At 38.2% G+C, this 19,784-nt stretch overlaps 1 protein-coding gene and 1 long non-coding RNA gene across 3 annotated transcripts in view; one reads left to right on the plus strand and one right to left on the minus strand.

Moving 5' to 3' along the window:
• Positions 1 to 19,784, plus strand: part of SLC66A1 (solute carrier family 66 member 1) — a 506,383-nt gene that overhangs the window by 431,625 nt on the left and 54,974 nt on the right. For both annotated transcript variants that reach the window (XM_044061786.1, XM_044061785.1), the window contains one exon: positions 12,754 to 12,939. In XM_044061786.1, coding sequence (XP_043917721.1) covers positions 12,754 to 12,939 — 186 coding nt within the window. The remainder of the gene's footprint in view (positions 1 to 12,753; positions 12,940 to 19,784) is intronic.
• LOC122793609 overlaps positions 1 to 19,784 on the minus strand; it is a 372,997-nt gene that overhangs the window by 257,225 nt on the left and 95,988 nt on the right. The window lies entirely within an intron of this gene.

Genomic DNA, 19,784 nt, shown 5'->3' on the forward strand with positions numbered 1-19,784 from the left:
CAAATTGGAATATGGCCCTCCTTTTCTCGTTATGCATTCAGTCCATGATATTTGCACAGTACAGATTACTGAGAAAAAAATCTGCAAATTCATTCTATCAGATGACCCCCATATACACCAATGCAATTTGCTAAAAAATTCCAAATGCCTTTCAATGTGCCTCATAGGGCCATTTTTTGTCTAAGTACTTTAATTTACAAGGTTCAAAAGCTTAATAGCTTCCCACCTCTAAGATTGAAGCTACCTTTACAAGACAACCATTCCAAACTGAGAAGTACAGAGGACAGTTATTTCTCTCTGGTACACCATCCATTTAAAACTGCTGTAGGTGAGAGAACCTTCTCTAGACTGGGACCTGCTACCTGGAACCACCTGCCTACTGACATAAAAAACTAGAAACCATTAAAAGCTTCAAAGGTGCACTTAAAAAAACACCTCTTTACTGAATCCACCTGCAACTGCTACCATGACAATGGTTAAGTAACTTACCATCCATGTCATAGATAACAGAATACATTTAAGAAACATTTTCTCTGCCTCATATTGTAGCATTTTATAGGTGTATATTTCATAAGTACATCAGAGTATATGTTCTTGCATGTCATGTATGATTGCCCTGTATTTTATGCATAGCCGAGCTTGTATTTTTTTCTTTGCTCATGTTTCGATGACTTCTGACTGGATCTTCCAACTCTTGTCCTGTTTGCACTGAATGTTATTATTAAGTAATGCATTGTTACCATTTACTCATTCTGTGCACCATATTATTGATTACTAAAGATCCTAATGTATTTTGTACTCCTTGAGCTCACATTGTGGCTTAAAAGGGTCAGTAGACAAGCCCACTTAGGTGAAGAAATAGTAAAAAAAATATATATGTTTATATATATATATATATATATATATATATATATATATATATATATATACATATATACATATATATACATACCTCTCAACTGTACAGATTTTTGCAGAGTGTCGAGATTTTTTGGCTCCTATTTTAGGTCTGTTCCTCATAAATTTCGTGTTTTCTGACAAGTAATTGGGATAATCTGAGGACTGACGTTACTAAATAATGATGCACATTTGAGTTTCAGACTTTAACTCCTTCAGAAAAGGTATGTTAAAACAAGCCCTGTTACTCTAGCAACCTTCTAAATTTATAAGAGCAATATTTAAAATATGCCCCCATTTCTGGGCCTTTGTCTCCCATTTTGTCAGGCTTTGTCCAGATGTCTTGCACTAACAGTTTGAGAGGTATATATATATATATATATATATATATATATATATATATATATATATATATATATATATATATATATATATGTATAATGTGTGTAAATACACACACGCATATCTATAACATATACTTGTCACCATTAGGAGCTGGAACCCTCCGGTGCTATTTAATGGAGAGAGGGAGTTAGAGGAGCTAGAACTGTTTCAGACAGATCTTGCTGAATTTAATCGCTGACTTTATTGTGATTAGTAGTTTTTTTTTTTTTTTTTATGGCCTTGGAACATTACTGATGGCTACATATGGCAGCGTAATCACATGCTAAAGAAAAATATATGTAAAATTTAGAAGTACGGGCAGTATTACTCCATTCACTGTACCTCAGGCTAGCATCCTCCCTGTAATTCCTAAGAAAGTTTTCTGTTCACCTTAGAAACACCAACGGTGATGGGCCATAACAGCCATCTTGTCTGTTAATTATTTATTATAAAATTTATTTATTTTATTTATTTTACATTTGTTGACCAGGTTAGTCCGACTGAGCGAGTGGCTCATTTTCAGCAGAAACCTGGGGAGAAAAGCTCCTCAGTGAGATCAAAATTATACAAACAACAGTCACAGAATACTTAAAAATACATTTAGGGTACAACAGGAGCACACAAGAGCAGCGGCGGTTAATCAAGGTTAAACTATTCGGGCTACCTAAAGTTCACTCTTCATTTTTTCCCTTAGAACAGCTCTTCTTGAACTGTACTGCCTATCTAACAAGCCTATTCTCTAGATAAAAAGTTCAGCTCTACTTGATTCCTAAGTAGACTATTCTCCATCTGTAAAGCCTAGCACTTGCTCCTAAAGTACTTTTTACTCTGATATAGCACTTTTATTATACATAGTACCCAAAAACACCACATCCCCCGAAGTCCTTTTTTTCAAACTCATCTACATAAAGTTTTTTGCCTATTCCTTCTAGCATGGTGAGGGATCAGTTGCTAGTGTCCTCTCCTGCTCAGCTGGTGAATCTGGGAATATTGAGGCAATGTTACAATTGCCTCATGTACACTGACAACCCTCTCCTTCTCCCACAAAACACAAATACATGCGAGAGATGCAAATATATAGCCAAACTGGAGGCTGAGCTCTCTCAACATAGGACTGGCAAGACTAGACAGGAGGAGAAGGTAACCACACACACCACAAACCCAATCTCACATCGCACTATCACAACTTCAAATCATACACATAAGCACACAAAGACATACTTGGAGGCTCTGATCAAAAACCTACCAAAACAGCAGAGGCCACCAAAGCAAACACCCAAACAACTGCCTCCACAGGGCACAGCACATGCAACACATAGACCACAGAGTCAGTGTGCCAAACAGACTCAGCCCTCAAGGCCAGACACAATGCCAGACACACTTCTCATTGGTGACTCCATAGTCAGACACACTGACGTCCCGCTCACCAGATTGAGTAAGGAGAAGGTCACAGTAAGCTGCCTATCGGGTGCTAGAATCCGCCACATAACGCAAGCACTCAGGTCACTCAACTGCAGGTACAAGTATGACTCAGTCATTGTCCATGCTGGTGTGAATGACCAGAGACGTACCTCCCTGGACTACATGAAAAGAGACATAGAGGAGCTCTCTGATTATGTAGCCCAGGCAGGTATGACCCTGACCTTGAGCAGTATCCTACCTTCACCAAGAATGATGCCACAATACGAAGACAAGATGATCAGCTTTAATAATTGGCTTAAACTATGGTGTCATTCAAAGGGGATCAATGTCTGTCTGCCTGGGATGACATGCTGGACAAGGGACAGCTTGCACCTGTCACCCCTGAGCTTCGATTTTGGCAAAGGCTCTTGCCAGCCCCATTGTGCCTTTTAGGCAGGGCTCAAATTCTAAACCTACCACCCTAGAACACAAAAAAAAAAAAAAGGGTAATACTGCTCAATGCCAGAAGTCTCAACCTCAAGATGAAGCCCTTCTCAGTATGGAGAACATCGATGTCTGTGCTTTGACTGAAACCTGGTTCAAGGCTCCTGAGAGCACCCGGCACTATCAGGTTTTACCTCATATCATGCCCCAAAATCCGGAAAACACCAAGAAAGGAGGGGGGGTGTCCATATTCATCAAAGACACCCTCACCTCAAGGTTTGTGGCAATGGGAAACCATCCAGGTGCAATTAACCATAGGCAAGACTGTTCTGCAGTTTGTAGCCTGTTACAGGCCACCCTCTCAAACTCAGGAACCTCACACAGCTTTCCTGAAAACACTGGAGGGGATAAATATATCTCCAAATACCATCATACTGGGTGATTTCAACTATCCAAATATAGACTGGGATCACTATTCAAGCTCCAACACTCTAGCCCAAAGGTTCCTAGAGTTCATAAACTCAAATGCCATGGAACAACTGGTCACCATCCCCACAAGAGGAGAAAACATACTGGATCTCATCATCACAAACATGGGGTCACAATGTTCAACACCAGAGGTATACCCATCATTGGTGAGATCAGATCATAAACTAATCTCACTGGAAGTCCACATCCCACCCCCACCCCAGATAAAAAAGACCACAATGAAGAACTTCTCAAAAGCCGACTTCACACTCCTAAAGACTGGTGTGGTCTCTTTCAAAGCCCCTGAGCCAGAGGAAACCATTACTCAAACCGCTGAATCACTTACAAATGCCTTCTACCAGCACCTCCTGGACTGCATGGATCAGGCAATCCCAAACAAAACAAAGACTCTTTGTACCAAAGGCAAGCGTCCAGTCTGGTGGACCCCAGCCATAAACAAGCTTTACAACAAAAGGAAAAAGCTACTACAAGATAGAGCAAAATCCGTAAAAGGGAAGACACCCTTGATCATTGTAAGTAAAAAACTGAGATCTCTCATAAAAGCATCCAAGGCAAATTTTGAGAGAAAATCTAAGGACTCAAAAGACAATCATAAGGCCTTTTTTAGCTATGTTAGAAACCTGGGAGGAAACTCCCAGATATGCTCAGAATTAGTTCAAAATGATGTACAAATCACGGAACCTACAGACATTGCCAACATACTGGCTGACAGGTTCAGTGCAAATTCCCAAAAGGAGAGATATCTATACCAGAGGACTGTAGTCCCCAAACATCTCAAATGCTCAGGTGAGAACTGCTCTCTCCAAGGCAAAAAACACAGCATCCATGGGACCGGATGGTGTCCCTGGTTGTGTGCTACACGAACTCAATGAGGAATTAAACCCGCAGTTAGGGCAACTGTTTAATCTTAGTCTCACCTCAGGATAAGGAGTGGCGTACGGCAACAGTGGTCCCACTTCACAAGGGAGGTGCCTCCACCGACCCCGGGAACTACCGTCCCATCAGCTTGACAAGCCTGGTCTGCAAAGCTATGGAGAGGATCATAATGGAACTCATAAATAAAGACATAGGGGACTTGCAGACGTTGGATCCAACCCAGTTTGGCTTTGTCAAGGGCAGATCATGCCTTTTAAACGTGGTTGACTTTTTCGAAACAGTCACCAAGGCCATTGACGAGGGCAAGGCAGTCCACACAGCCTACCTTGACCTAGCAAAGGCTTTCGACACAATACCCCACTCGGGTATCATTGAAAAACTCACCAGCTTAAACGTAAACCCATACGTCACAAGATGGGTTGCAAACTGGCTGAGTGACAGAACCCACAGGGTCAGAGTTGCTGGCGCCGTGTCAGACTCCAAGCCTGTCACAAGTGGTGTGCCACAGGGCTCAGTCCTGGGCCCACAATTGTTTGGCATCTACTTTTCAGAAGTACAGGCAAACACAGGAGGATTATGGCTGACAAAGTTTGCAGATGACTGCAAACTGGGCACCATAGTTGAAAACCCATCTGACACAGACATCCTTCAGAAGGGTCTCATAGAAACGGATAACTGGTGCCAGAGCCATGGCCTAAAGTTAAACGCCAAAAAATGCATAGTCATTCCGGAAAAACAAGGTTACCCCTAGTTACCATATAGGTGGCAATCCACTAAGCACAGAAGAGGTTATCAGGGATCTGGGGACCCAGGTTGACAGTAACGTTTGACACTCACGTTGCCAAAGTAGTTAGGAAGACCTTCTACATTGCCCACCTGATCATGAAGGATTCACATCTAGATCAAGGAGGTCATCGTTCCCTGTACTCATCACTCATCAGACCAATGATTGAGTACAATGCCCCATTCGGAATGTATCTGACCCGACACCTGCAGCAATTGGAAAGGCCCCAAAAGTTCCTCACTAAAAGGATAAAGGGTCTCAAAAATATGTCTTATGCTGCCCGACTGAAGGAACTCCAGCTCTATTCACCGACTGCTCAGAGGTGACCTGTGCCTGACATACAAGGCCATGTCCAACCCGGAATTAATGAACATGCTTCACCTCAAAAAATCTAAATCCATCAGAACTACAAGGGCAAGAGACTTAAACCTCGACACGGCTATCAATAGGACATGCTGGAGGGACAGATTCATCACCCAGAGACTCCCTATGCTGTGAAACAAAATCCCGGTACATGTGAGGCAGAGCACCTCTCTGGCCTTGTTCAAGAGAAATCTTGACCAATGGATGGGAGATCGCAGGTATACCCCAGGGATAACCTCAGTGTCACTGCTTGACAGAGGCACAGCAAAATAATGGGCATAGTATCCTTCAAACTAAAGGGGTGGCGAAAGCCACAAAACTCTGGGCTAGGCTTATAAATGCCCTAGGGCAGATAGCCTAGTATGAACCTATGAACCTATAAAAGAATGGTCACTAAGTTTCAGACTTTAACTCCTTCAGAAAAGGTATGTTAAAACAAAGCATTCAAGCACTACTTATCTAGTCTCTCATGATCAGAAGGATGGTGTTATACCTGTCACACAAATTCTTAATGTCATTATCAGTTTTTAACCTTATCAGCTGCTTAGAAAAGTGATTCAAAGCAGCCTCACTCCTTTCTATGAAGTAGTACTTCTGTACATCCCTTGAGCCATCTTTCTATCTTCAGGTTGAGTTCTCATAGTTTCTCACATGACTTCTTTGAAATATACTGTCTTCTTAGAATCTTCTTAGAATCTATTGAGTTTTCTGAGGTACTTAAAAGTTTAGGTCTCCGTATACTAACTTTCCCTAAGACTATGTGGGAACAATATATACAGAGGAGGAATGAGGTTTAAACAAGGCAGGACTTAAATGGGCTGTGTAATGTTTGAAAATGATTGGGTAGATTATAAGTGATGTATAATGTTTCAGTTTGATTTGTGATATAAAATGCTTGCAACTAGGATTGTGTTGTGTGGTTTATTTTCACTTAAATGTATGCTTGCTTATGTCGTAAGTGATGGTTTAGTAAACATGTTTCTTGTTTAAATAAGGGCAGGAACTGAATAATTTATGTAATGTTGCTTAGGTTATATGATATGTAGCAATATAAGTGAAGTATAATGTTTGTTAATGTTAATGTAATACAATTTGATTACTTTTGTATAAATGTAAATTTGCCTGTGTCTCAAGTGATGATTCAGTAAAGAAGAAAAAAGGCTATACATGTTAAGCTGTTTTATTATATTTATTCATTTTTGTTTACTTGCTTGTGAACTGATACACATACCCTTTTCCGCCATAACCAAGAACAAATCTGCAGCTATAATAATCGTAAAAGACAGAATACTTAAAGATAAGCTTAAAATACTTGATACGCAGTGCAAATGTAAATTTATTCTATATCTACATTAAGGCTTATTACAAAAGTGGGAGAGAAAAGTAAAGAAGTGAACAGTACTAACTATTAGTAACAGTAGGGTTTGAGCTGGATGTACTACTGTAGTATTTGTGGCCTGAAGACTATCCTGAGCCAAATTCAGAGTTACATTTTCAGTCAGACATGCCATCATGCAAATATATCATATGTGGTATCTCACAAAGCAGTTATATGAAATCAACAAAATAACTGCGCTTAGAGCAAGCTGAATAAACCCATCTTGCTGTGCTAACAACTGCAACAGACAGACTTAATAGATCACAGTCAAAATATTTGAAAGCTGAAAATTTTCAATATGCTGAAATAAATGTGAAATATACAAATGAGCAATAGATACAAGTGAAAATTTTAGATAGCAGAGCACAATCACCAAATAATAACTACAAGACCTAAACATAGAACGTTCTATGTTTCTCATAAAAATAATAAAAAAGTAGTAACAGGCAATAAAATGTATCACATTTAACTTAAAATGGTTGTCCCTATGTATAGACCAGCAAATGTAGACAAACAATGCCTTATCTTTTTGTAGTTATAAAACCTTTTTGAGTTGGTGCAGTTTTGTAGTGTGTAACACTACAAAATTAGGTGGATTTGGGTCTGTAATTTAGTTATGCACATAAAAGCAAAAACATTGTTATGCAATGCACATTACTGTAACCGCATTAAAATGTGCAGTAGAATGCAGAAGAGGTTTATAGCAAGTACAAATGTTATGCTACCTCCTGCACTTGTACCAAAGTTTGTACTGTCAAATTAGGTGGTTAAAAGGTGGTTAAAAGTCATGCCTAAAAATGTAGGTACTTATATGGCTACTAGTGTGACGTGTCACTAAAATAAATCAATCTGCTGTTTTTTGCCAAGTCAGACTTTAGTGTTTTCTAAAATTTTGTCAAATCATCGATTTGTCTAATTTCTTCAGGGATGGCTTTCAAAAAATGTGTTGCCAGCTTTTGAAAGCCTTTTCTCCAGTGGCTAGTTTAAATGTCAGTGTGATTGGTGTTACGGCATAATAGCATTGAAGAGATACTCAGGTTCTTTTTCAGGTAGTTTGTTTATTGGGTGGGAGGGGGACAGTAACTGTTTTGCAATAAGTTGAATGTGAGAGTATTGGTTAAGTAGTAAGGCTCTTGCAAACACTGGTAGCCAATGGCATGTGGTTATTGTAGTCCAGTGGTACTCTGTGCTATTAACTAGATGAGTATATCAGAGTATTTTGTCTTTTGTGGTTTGAAGTAGAGAATCCTTGTTTACTAGATTTGAGTTTATGAGATAGGAAAGAGAGGAGTTGAGAGTACAACAATGACAGAATAATTTTATCAAACTAAAAGAACAAAGCACAGAAAAATTCAATGCAGTATGTGTAAGTTACCGGACAGGTAATGAAACCAGATCATTTGGTAATGAAAATGCAGTTTGAATGTACAAAATTGGTCTAGTGGTGCTCTTGTAAAGGGAGATAAGGATACATTAGTAGACTCTTTTGTGGAATTTGCAACCACGAGCAGGTAGTGATGGAAAAGGTTATTAGTGTAGGAAAGGTATGCTGTTTCAGGAAGTAGAACACATCCTTGCCAAGAGCAACTCTAACAAGAGAGAAAGAATTCAAAATGGCGTGAATGTAGGTGAGTTGGCTATTTATTTTGGAGGGTGTTAACATCAATAATAAACAAAAGAGGGATAACTCCATAGTCCCCTTATATCTTGTATTGTTGAAATTATGTACTTTAATGCTGCAGTCTCAGATAATAAGCCTAAGTTCGGAAGGGGTTTCAATAAAGATTGCTTTTATTTTGGAATATGTTATGGACAGGAGTTTATGCAGAAACAGCTATTACTTATTCCTTTTCATCCCAGTGGCTAGAAATGCTAATGAAGGCTCTGCCCTTGAACCCAGATTGTCAATATAGTTAAGGGTGGCCAGTTGTAAGGGGATTAGTAGACAGATAGAAGACCAGGGACTAAAGACAGCTCCTTTGGGATTGATTTTTTTCTGTTAATTGGAGTAGGTTTGGAGAGAGTTTATCATACCAGTACTCTAAATGACTCAAGTGATAATCAAGCTTTGTCTCTTCTGAGATTCATATGTTTACAAATGAGATTCATTTACAAATGACTTCATCATACTGTTCAACTGTCCAGATTTTCACCTCATATTTTTGGCCTGTTTCTCATAAAATCTGTGGTTTTCTGGCAAGCCAATGTGGACTGAAATCACTAAATGACAGACATTTGAGTTTCAAACTTTATATGCTTCAGAAAATGCATGCTTACACAAATGCTGTTATTTTATCAACATTGTAAGTTTATAAGAGCGATATTTAAAATCTGTTTATATTTTTCGACCTTTTGCCTCATTATTTTAGGCTTTGTCCAGATTTCTTGTGCTACAAGGTTAATAGGTATGGACTTCATCAAGTGTTATCTTCACTCAGGTTCAACCATTTTATATAGTACCTGTTATGCTGACAACTCTACAACACTTCCCAGGATATTGCTGTAGAAGTTTTTTTTTTCTTTATACTATAATACCATTGTATGAATTGTGATCTTTGTATTTAACATATTAACGTATTTAGTATTGCCTGTAGCCCAAGCCATAACTGGGAATGGTCCATGGATAAGCCCACTCACCTGATTGACATACTAACAAGCAAACAAACAAGTGAAATAAATGAACAATGTAAGAGAGGTTATTTGGATCTTGAAATTAATGCTTTTGCAAATTCAGTGGGCAAAGCACCCGCACAATTTCTTGAATTCCTACTAGTTTTATGGCGTTTGAATGGGAGATCGCCCCAACATGCAGCAGTTTGGGTATCATAGCTGTGACATAGGAGCAGTGCGGTAGAAGTTGCTTATGCACAGTGGAATGGCCTATTTTGTGAGTCAGGTGATTGTGATACTGTTGCAGATCTCTGAGTCTGTGTTTGCAGTAAGAGATGTATTTAGTAGGTGTTGAACAAAATGTGCTGTAAAGGTACTATATGTTGCAAGGAATGCTGTATGCAGCCCACTAGCTCCAGCTCTGCTACAAGAGATAAGTTTAGAAAGAAGCTTATTGATCATATTTACAACACTGTAGAGAAGGAGTAGTAGGGAGTATGACCATTAGTGTCCAGACAGAGTTAGAGAGGCTTGGTGTCCAAAATGGAGTGGGGGTACATGCGGTGTACCATCTGCAAGGTAATCACCAGAAGCACTGACAGAAATCACTGGGTCTGAATATTTAAGCCCTTGGCGATTTGTAGAGAGGTGGTGCTTATGATGGGTCCAACCAAGGATGCTCAAAGTAAGCATCTTTCCTGCTGGGAAAGAAACATGTTTTACAAGCTTTTATTTGCTCTTTGTATGTGATACACAATTTGGCAAATGGCACCTCTTGTTGATGACTTAGAAACTAACCTTTTTTTTACCTGTTATATGAGCTTTCAGATGTCATGGGTAAGCCATTGTGGTATGAATCTTCTTTCATTTTCCTTGTGTGGGCAGGATAGCATTTCTGCTGTAGTAACATGAGGATATTTTTTAACAAGAAATATCTTTATTAAATTGTCACTTTTGACATAGGCAGTCATGCAGTTATGTAAATGAAAACAAACAATACTGAAATATTTTCATTTGCAGAAGTTATACATCACTTTTTTATCTAGCCAGTCATTGTTACTCAAACATTACAAAGCACATTCAGTTCCTGCCTTCCCTTAAACCTCCTTTCTCCTACAAAGTATTATTCTGCATGTATTGTTCCCATACAATTCCCATTTTTTTTCTATAACATTTGCTCCTATCTTTTTCTAAAGATTCCACTTCTAGTTACTTTATCTCTGTTACTATATTCACTACTTCTAGTACAGTTGATTTAGACTTTGACTTCCATTTTCTAGTAATTGCTTTTTAGGTAGCCACCAGAATTAAATTCAGCGAGGCCTTACCATGTCTGGGCAATTCCGATTCTGTATCATAGCTCAGAAAAATTATTTCCTTAATTACACCTATTTGCTCACCCAGTATTTCTGTTACAGTAATCTGCAGGGAATTTTTAAAGTCTGCCAACTCATTACATCCCTAAAAATATGTTCCCAATAGCCTCTTTTTTCATCATCACACCTCCAACATTTGCAATTTACCCGAGGAAAAAGTATTTGGAGTCTGCTTGAGGTATAAAAATACCTATGCACACATTTACAAGCAAAAATCCTAAATCTTCTAGACTTTGTTGCATATTTGGGGGTCATACATATATCCCTCCATTGTTTTTTTTTATTGTGAATTGCTTATCCGGTCTCCCTTCTCAATCATTTCTAACCTTCTCTGATTGATTCTTATAGTTATCATGTAATATTTTATATTCCCTACTAGTTATACATTTTTAACAGCAGCTTCTGTTTTAGATTCTAGTAAACACTTCACCAGTGCTGATATTTTGCTTAGGATCCCCCTATTTCTTCCTGTTTGCCTATACTCTGATGTCAGTCTTTCATAGGAAAAGTAATCTCTACCTCGCAGTCCAAATGAATTCTTGACCTCTTCCCATTCTGTTACTTTTCCTCTCTAATTATTTGCTCCCAATGTTTTGGTTCCATTGACAGTTTTCTGCAGTAAATTGTGACATGAGGATATTGAGGAAATGCAACATTCCATCAGCATCATTCTTACATGGTGAAAGGACAAGTAGTTGTGAGCACTCAGTTTTTAATACATCCCTGCAATGGCCACTGGTGACGTTTGGAAGGATCTCTGGTTTTGTGGCAATAATCAGTTATTTTTTTTTCTGATCAATGTTGTATTCGTTATCCAGTGTCTTGTCTTGGGGTGATCATTTTTTTTATTTAATTTATTCATTTGTTAACCAGGTAAGTCAAACAAGCACAAGTACTTCAGTGGCCAGAAGCACAATTTGATTGTTACTTGCTCAGATCCATGTGGCTTGCAGATGGAAACTGTGGCATTCAAACCCAGAATGAAGCTCATAGAAGTTCCTAGCTTTGCTGACAGTATGCAGTGGTCAAACTGGGTATTTTAGTGTCAGTACTTTACCCACCTACAAAGCCATTACAGTAGAGAGTCGATTATCCGAACGTTGATTATCAGAAATGTCAATTATCCGAACGCAGCCTTCCAAAGTTTTCAAGTAAGAAAAATCATGAAGTCTGAATACGTAAACATTGTACATATTTGCTTGTGAGTGTTTTTTGAGCTTGTACCACAGTAATATATTACACCGTTTTGTACTTACAGTATATTTGTTTTATTTTTCTTGTTTAATGTTAATCAGAAACATTTTTAGAAGTTTTTTATCCGATTCAATTATATGTTTGATTATCCAAACAGTTTGATTATCTAAACTACCTTAGGTCCCAATTAGTTCAGATAATCGACTCTCTACTGTATAGGTATTCACAGTTTAATATTAAAATACGATTTTTTTGTAACATGAATGAGTAATTTATTCTTCAGGTATATACAACTTGGTGTTGTTCTGTCTTTCTGCATGAAGTACTGTACTGTGTAACTATAGAAAAAAAAAACAATCTGAGATGAAATCTGGATAAAGTACTGGACAGCTAATAGTATGTTTATAATGGAAAGTGAGAGTAATAGTGTATAACATTTACATTCCTAGATACACCCGTATTCATGTTATCAATAATGGATTAAAATGTGTATGAAAGATGTATTCTCAGTCCAGTGTTTCAAGTTGGTTTAATAGATTAATTTCTGTTTCTTTTAGTTCAAGAGGAAGTCCACAGAGGGTTTATCCATCAGTCTGTTTTGTTTGGCTATGCTAGGTAACACATCTTATGGACTAAGCATTCTCCTAAAGAATCCCGAAAGAGGTCAAAATGAGGGCAACTTTGTGATACACCACATTCCCTGGATTATTGGCAGCCTTGGGGTTCTGTCTCTCGACTGTTTTGTATCCTTTCTGGAAGAGGCTTTTTCATGAAAGCACATGTGTATTTTAGTGGTAGGTTCAACCGTAGGTATGCTGTAAGTAATGGAAACGATCAGTTTCTAATCTTTGTGAATTTGTTATACATTAAGAATGTGACATACTCAACATTTATTTAGAGGCTAGTAAAGAATAGTGCAAGATTTTCACTTGACAATGGATTTGCCATAGCAGCTAAGATTAAGGCAAAAAATGAAACCAAAGTATGTTGACTATTGTGCATTACCATACCTGACTGGAAAGACTGCTCAGTCCCTTCTGGCAAGGCATAACATTTTTATTTGGCAACTTGAACAAGAAATGTGGATTACACTGAAGTCTAAATGTCTAGGATCTATGTGCAAATTTCCTTGAACAAGTGACCTATTCTATCAGTGTCTTTACATGTTCAGAACCATAAATGTAACAGCATATTTGTCTATACATATATGCACATACACACAGAGACATGTGTATGCATGTATAATACATATACACGAATATTGTGCAAACATACAAGCTTATATATTGATAGAGGGGAAGAAAAACTCTCACATAGAGACACACACATATGCATGCTAGATATATCTATATCTATATCTATATCTATATCTATATCTATATCTATATCTATATCTATATCTATATCTATATCTATATCTATATCTACGGGACCTGTACACATTATTTAACATTCATTTGTTCATAAAGTGAAATGTAGGGCCATTTTTGAATGTTTGTTTTGCCGAATACCATGTTGTTGAAAGAGGTAAGTGCGTTTGTATGAGGGGTGGGACTGTATTTGAACGTGTATGTGAGTTAGGGTTAGGTAAGAGTATCAGTTTAGTGTGTGGGCATGAATGTTTGCGGGTTAGAATTATGTAAGGGGATAGATTTAGTGGTGGGTGTCTGAGCTGTCTTACATAACAGTACTGTTGTGGAAAGGTGTTCTCCAAGGTAGAGTGAAGGGTTAATGTTAGAGGTGGCATGCGTTATTAATCTGGTGCAGGGGTATGAATTAATATGTGCTAATTCCAGATCTACCCCTGTCCTGACCCTAACTGTACATCTTACCTTAGAAGAACCCTTTCTGGAACAGCACTACCATTCATACAATTTAGATGCGAGTGTTATGAAAGGGTTTTTATTTATAGATTGCAAAAGGATTTTTTTTCTTTTTGTGACCTTTTGTAGGTTCTGTGTTTCTGTTTTTCAGTAATGTGAATGTTCAAAATGCTTTTACTGATCTTATGTGTTCGACATTTTGAACATTTTGAACCTTTGTAGTGTAATCCTATGTAGACCTAAAAGTAGGTCCCAAAAATTTACTGCTTACCAAAAAATGTCAATTCATAACTACAGTAACAAATATCCTCTGTAACTAACCAGTACAGCATTGTACAAGATGTACAAATATATACAACACCATAAATGGCTAACGGTGATAGGTGAAATTTTAAAGTAGAGTAAAGGTAATTAAAGACGGTATTTCAGTATTGTTGGCAGTCTGTCTATACACATGCCCTATGTCAGCGCATTACAAACTATAAACAAGTGCAGGCACATATAGATGCAAAGAAACCAGTAAAAAGTGGCTTTGTTGAGCTGTGTGTCATTCCTGTAGCTATAAACACAGGGTGGGAGGATGGTGTAATGGTTAAGGTGCTTACCTTAGAAACGCAAGGTGCAGGGTTTGATTCTCACAGGGGGTAATTGGCTAGGCTTGAAGTAGTCCATGAGGGCAGTTAGCCTAGTAATAATCTATGAATCTATGGATCTATGTCTGTGTTCACTGTATGTCATAGTAGTCAATATTTTCATTTAAAACATACCAAAGAAATAAAAGCACAATTTCCACAATGATAAGGGACTGTCACACACAGATAATGTCTTGCATGCTAGGTTTGTCATGTGCAGATCAATCACAAAATCTGCTGGATCCCATATATATCTGTGAACACCATACAGATAAATACTGAAAACAGAGCACATGTCCAAGTATAATCATAGAACTGGCACATACTTCCCACTAAAGACTAGCATTTGTCCAGACCATGCTTACTACCACAGACAATCTCAGTAAGTAAAACAGAGTTGCTTGATGGCTTATGGATGGCACATTTACTATACAGGCTGTAGTACGTATGTATTTATTTATGTTTGTTTACCGGGTTAGTGCACTGATAAATAAATATTTAATACTACATGGTCCAATGGCAATACTATGCATCCTTGGATCGTTCCTCTAGTTTATGTCTTAATGAGACAAAAATCTTAGCATAAACTTGATCCTTTGAGAGGTTCTGTGGGTACAAACCTGGCCCCAAGTTCTTTTTTTTTATGTAGACTGTGAGATTTGGGAAAAAGGCTTGAAGCCCAGCTGAGATTATAAGTCAACTCATTCAGTTTTTCAGGGACGTGAAATGCAGAGAGAAGGATGCCTCTGTGTCCCAATACCAGAACAGTATAGCATCTTTGTACAGGAGGTAGGATCTTTGCCATCTTGATGTTTACATGCCAAACAGTGGACTGGTTGTTTGATTGGATGAAGAGATGCCTAGAAGCTTCTCCTGACCTTAGTGACAAGGAGGCTAGTTAATAAATAAAATGTAAATTATATTAAAAATTTACAGAAGTAATGTTAAGCAGGATGCAGCAACATTTCTTTCTGTTCAAAGTGTAGGCATGGTTTCAGTTTGATTTTGTTGAATTCATATAGGTATAATGAAAATTGTGCTATGATTTTTGTTATATCATTAATAATGGCAAGAACTAAGAACAAATGTGTAGTATTTACTTTAATTACATATAAATTCATGACAGTGGTATAAATAAGGAACAGCAAAGTCATCAGCAGTAAAGCTGATGGTCTGCTTGCAAAGTGTAAGTATCCAAAGTGTGTTTGACAAAGGGATATTAACATAAAGGTTAACATCCTTTACTGTGAACACAGGGTGTAAACATGCGTGCTACACCTAGAATGGTGCCAGTTTGTATGTCACTCCTTTAATGGTTGAAATCATTCTAAAATCATCCTTTCCCTTACTACCACACTGAAGGTACACATTTACTCAAACAAAATTTAAGTGTTATGATTTTGAACCATATGATTTTTGAGGAGTTCCCTTTTGTGATTTTGAGAGTTGACAGGGTGAAATGTATGGAAGAGGCTGCAATAAATTTCTTACCCAGGGAGTGTGTCTGGGCTGCTGTATGATTTTTATAATAAATTAGAGGGATGTCAATTGACATTGCTTCCAGCACTTCTTCAGGAATGTCATGGGGGGGGGGGGTTACTAATGGAGGACTAGGGGGTATAACATTTCTTTAGGGAAAGGATGATTTTAGAATGATTTTAAGACTAAACATTTTGACTGCAGTTCATTAGGTATAGCATAAAGATATTGGAAAGAAAAATCGTATCTTAGATTTGTAGTGTGTGATGAGGGAGTGATACAAAAGCTGTGTTATGTATTATTAGGGAATTAGCACAGTCTACAAGTACAGGATGATGATTGTTATTAGATACATAAAGTTCTTAATAATATGAATTTAGAGGGTTTGGTTGGTGTTTTAAGAGGATATGCCCTAGAACAAAGGGTACAAGGGTGGAACAGAACAGTACAAGTGGAGCCAAGGACAGCATTAATCAGGGATGACCACTTAGAGTCCTCTCATACTGAGCAGACTGATGGTGTCATTGAAAAAGGTGGTGTAGGGCAATTTGGAAAGTGAACGAGAAAATAGATTTTCCACTGATGATAAGAATATGTCATCGCTGTGACTAATTGAAAGGAAATTGTAAGAAAGGGAATAGAGAGGTTCACATTAAATTGTGGAAAGTCAGAACTGATATTGTACGTTACTGAGAGTTGATAAACCTGATCTCTCAGCTGGCCACATGTTGTATTCTTTTACTGTCTCAGCGCTATGGAATAATCTCCCACCTTCAGTCAGAACAATTAGCAATCCTGCTTCCTTTAAAAAAATCCCTCAGACTACATCTCTCTACTCTCTGGTTATGGACCTGTACCTTAACAACGCCCCCCAAAACCTGACTTCCTCCACTATAACATTACTCCACTCCATGTAAATACTTGTATACTTCTCCATACTGTCTTCCATACTAACACATCATGCTCTCGCTACATCTTGCTATATCCTGACTATTTAGTCTACTAGTCTCCAATTATTCTTATGCTTAAAGGGAAAGTGTCAAAGATCCAGGTCCCAGAACACTTCATTTTTTTCACCAGTGCATACTTTAACTAGTATAAAATGCATCTGTGTCACTCTTTCTGCACCTTTCCCCTTAGTTTTTTACAAATTTCACTGTTTTTACTCCAGGAGCGTCCCGCTCTCAGTCTGGTTACCATAGTACCACCCTCAGTGTGACATTAGCATACACCCCCCTTCCCTACCCTCAGCTCTTTAAATGTGTCCTTTCCCACCACTATTTTCCTTCCCTTGGGAAAAAGAACACAACCCTGCTGTAGTTCCGATCCTTTATTTAAAAGAAGTATTTACACAGGCTGAATAACCTCCTCGGTAAGTTCACACTTTTATGTGCCGATCATACTTTTCAACTGACAAAATTATTGCTGAATGTCCAGATTTCTGCCTCATATTTTTGGTCCTTCCTTCATAAAATTATGATTTTCAGGCAAGTTACTGGCAAAGCATTATTGATTTTATTTTAAAAATAATGACAGGTGTTTTACTTTCACATGTGATCCTCTTTAGACAAATTGTGCTAATGGTATTCTATCAAGTTTCGATGTTTTGCTCTAAGAGGTATGAGATGTATGATGCCGATCTGTTGCTGTAACTAACTTCATCATCTTCATGTAATGCAAATCAACGGAAAGTGTTGCTGTTCCCCAGTGTTCTGTACAGTAAAGCACCAGTGTACCCTATAGCATCCGTTTGCTGCATCGTACCTATTTAATAAACGTTTTTTTTCTTCTTTTTTTACTACAACTGGAGAGCTGAAACAGAAGCACTTAGCTCTCTGTGCAGGCAGGTATACACTCTACCAATTGGGCTGCCTGGGGTGCCGATATAAGTACCCTGATGTCCCCAGTGTACTGTACATCCCCGTACACTATGTTCGTTGTGCAGTCTACACTACAGCAGCTGTTTGCTGCATCCTAGCTATTTGCCTTTTTTTTAAACTAAAACGGGAGAGCTGAAACTCAAGCGCTCCATGCAGACAAATCATGCTAATGCAAAACCTGTTATTAGATCAACTTGCAAAGTTTGTAAGAGAAACATTTAAAAAGGTTTCCCTATTGTGCACCTTCATCCCACTTTTAGTAATGCCTTAGATCCGGATTTCTTGCTGTACTGTAAAGCACCACTGTGCATTATAGCAGCTGTTTGCTGCATTGTAAATTTTAGCTAAAAACTTTTCTTTTTTTTTTTAATAACTAAAACCAGAGTCTGGCCAACACTATAGCAGCTGCTTCTATCATAGCTGAAACAGAAGCGCTCCATGCAGGCAGGTGTACACTGTAACAACTGGGCTGCCGATCCCATAGTGTAAGTACCCTGATGCTCCCCAGTGTACTACACATCCCCATAAGGTATGTCGGTTATGCGGTCTATACAGCCGCTGTTTGCTGCATCCTAGCTAGTTTCTTAACCTTTTTTTTTTCCAACTAAAATGGGAGAGCTGAAATTCAAGCGCTCCATGCACAGAAGTCATGCAACTGGAAAACCTGTTATTAGATCAACTTGCGGAGTTTGTAAGAGGAATATTAAAAAAGGTTTCCCTATTGTGCATGGTCGTCTTACTTTTAGTCATGTCTTAGATCCGGATTTCTTGATCTACTGTAAAGCACCACTGTGTGCTATAGCAGCTGTTTGCTGCATCACAAATTTGTGCTAAACATTTTCTTTTTTTTTTTTTTAACTAAAACCAGAGTCCAGTCTACACTGTAGCAGCTTCTTGCTGCATCATAGCTTTTCTAAACTGAAATAGGAGAGCTAAAACAGAAGCGCTCCTTGCATGGAGGTGTACATTTTTGCAAATGGGCTTTCTGGGGTGCCGATCCCTTATAAAAGTATAACACTGCAGTGCAAATTCCTATTCTTCGGCAATAGTTTGCATCAGGTCTGCTTCTCCATTTGCCTACTTGTTTCCGTGATGGCAAGTAACATTTTACATATAGCAGGGTATGTTCAGTTTCAAATGAATATGTAAGTATTTGCAACAATAATTTTATTGGCAGAGCTTTGAGGGTAATGGATAGATAATTCGTTAAACTACAAGTAAACAACATTGAATATTAGGCTCCTCTCAGATTCTTTCTGTGACCAATTGGAAGAAGAAAAGCGTCTGGTCTAAATTAATCCTCGGCTGTCTGGCTACCTGAAAATACTGAGCTGTTCCTCATGTACAGCAAACACCTGATTTACATTCTGAATAAAGGAACAGCAGCACCTCAGAGATACAGAGGCAACACATGAAAGCCTTACTCATTTTAAAATGTGTTCAGAATTGTGTAATCTCGAGTGAAACAAATGCGTTGTAAAGCTGTTGCCCCATTAACGGGAAATTGCCACTTAATAGCAGACAAAGTTGTAACCTTCTGCACTTCTGATATGCTGGATAAGTAAGACTATTTCTTGAGAAACTTTTGCTTGACAGACAAGCATAAGTTGTGATGCATCGCTGTAGTTGCTTTCTTTGAACATTGTTTTAAATGCTTGTCTTCCCGTTGTAGCTGCCTAGTGGATTTCTTTATTTTGCACGAGCTGTGACGTGCATATCATGACATTAGTATAGGTTCAATCTTTGATGTCAGCCCAAAGTGCTCGTCGCAGCA

This window comes from Protopterus annectens, chromosome 2.part0 (genome assembly GCF_019279795.1).
Source record: "Protopterus annectens isolate FY-2018-M chromosome 2.part0, PAN1.0, whole genome shotgun sequence".
In the NCBI taxonomy this organism is placed as follows: domain Eukaryota; kingdom Metazoa; phylum Chordata; order Ceratodontiformes; family Protopteridae; genus Protopterus; species Protopterus annectens.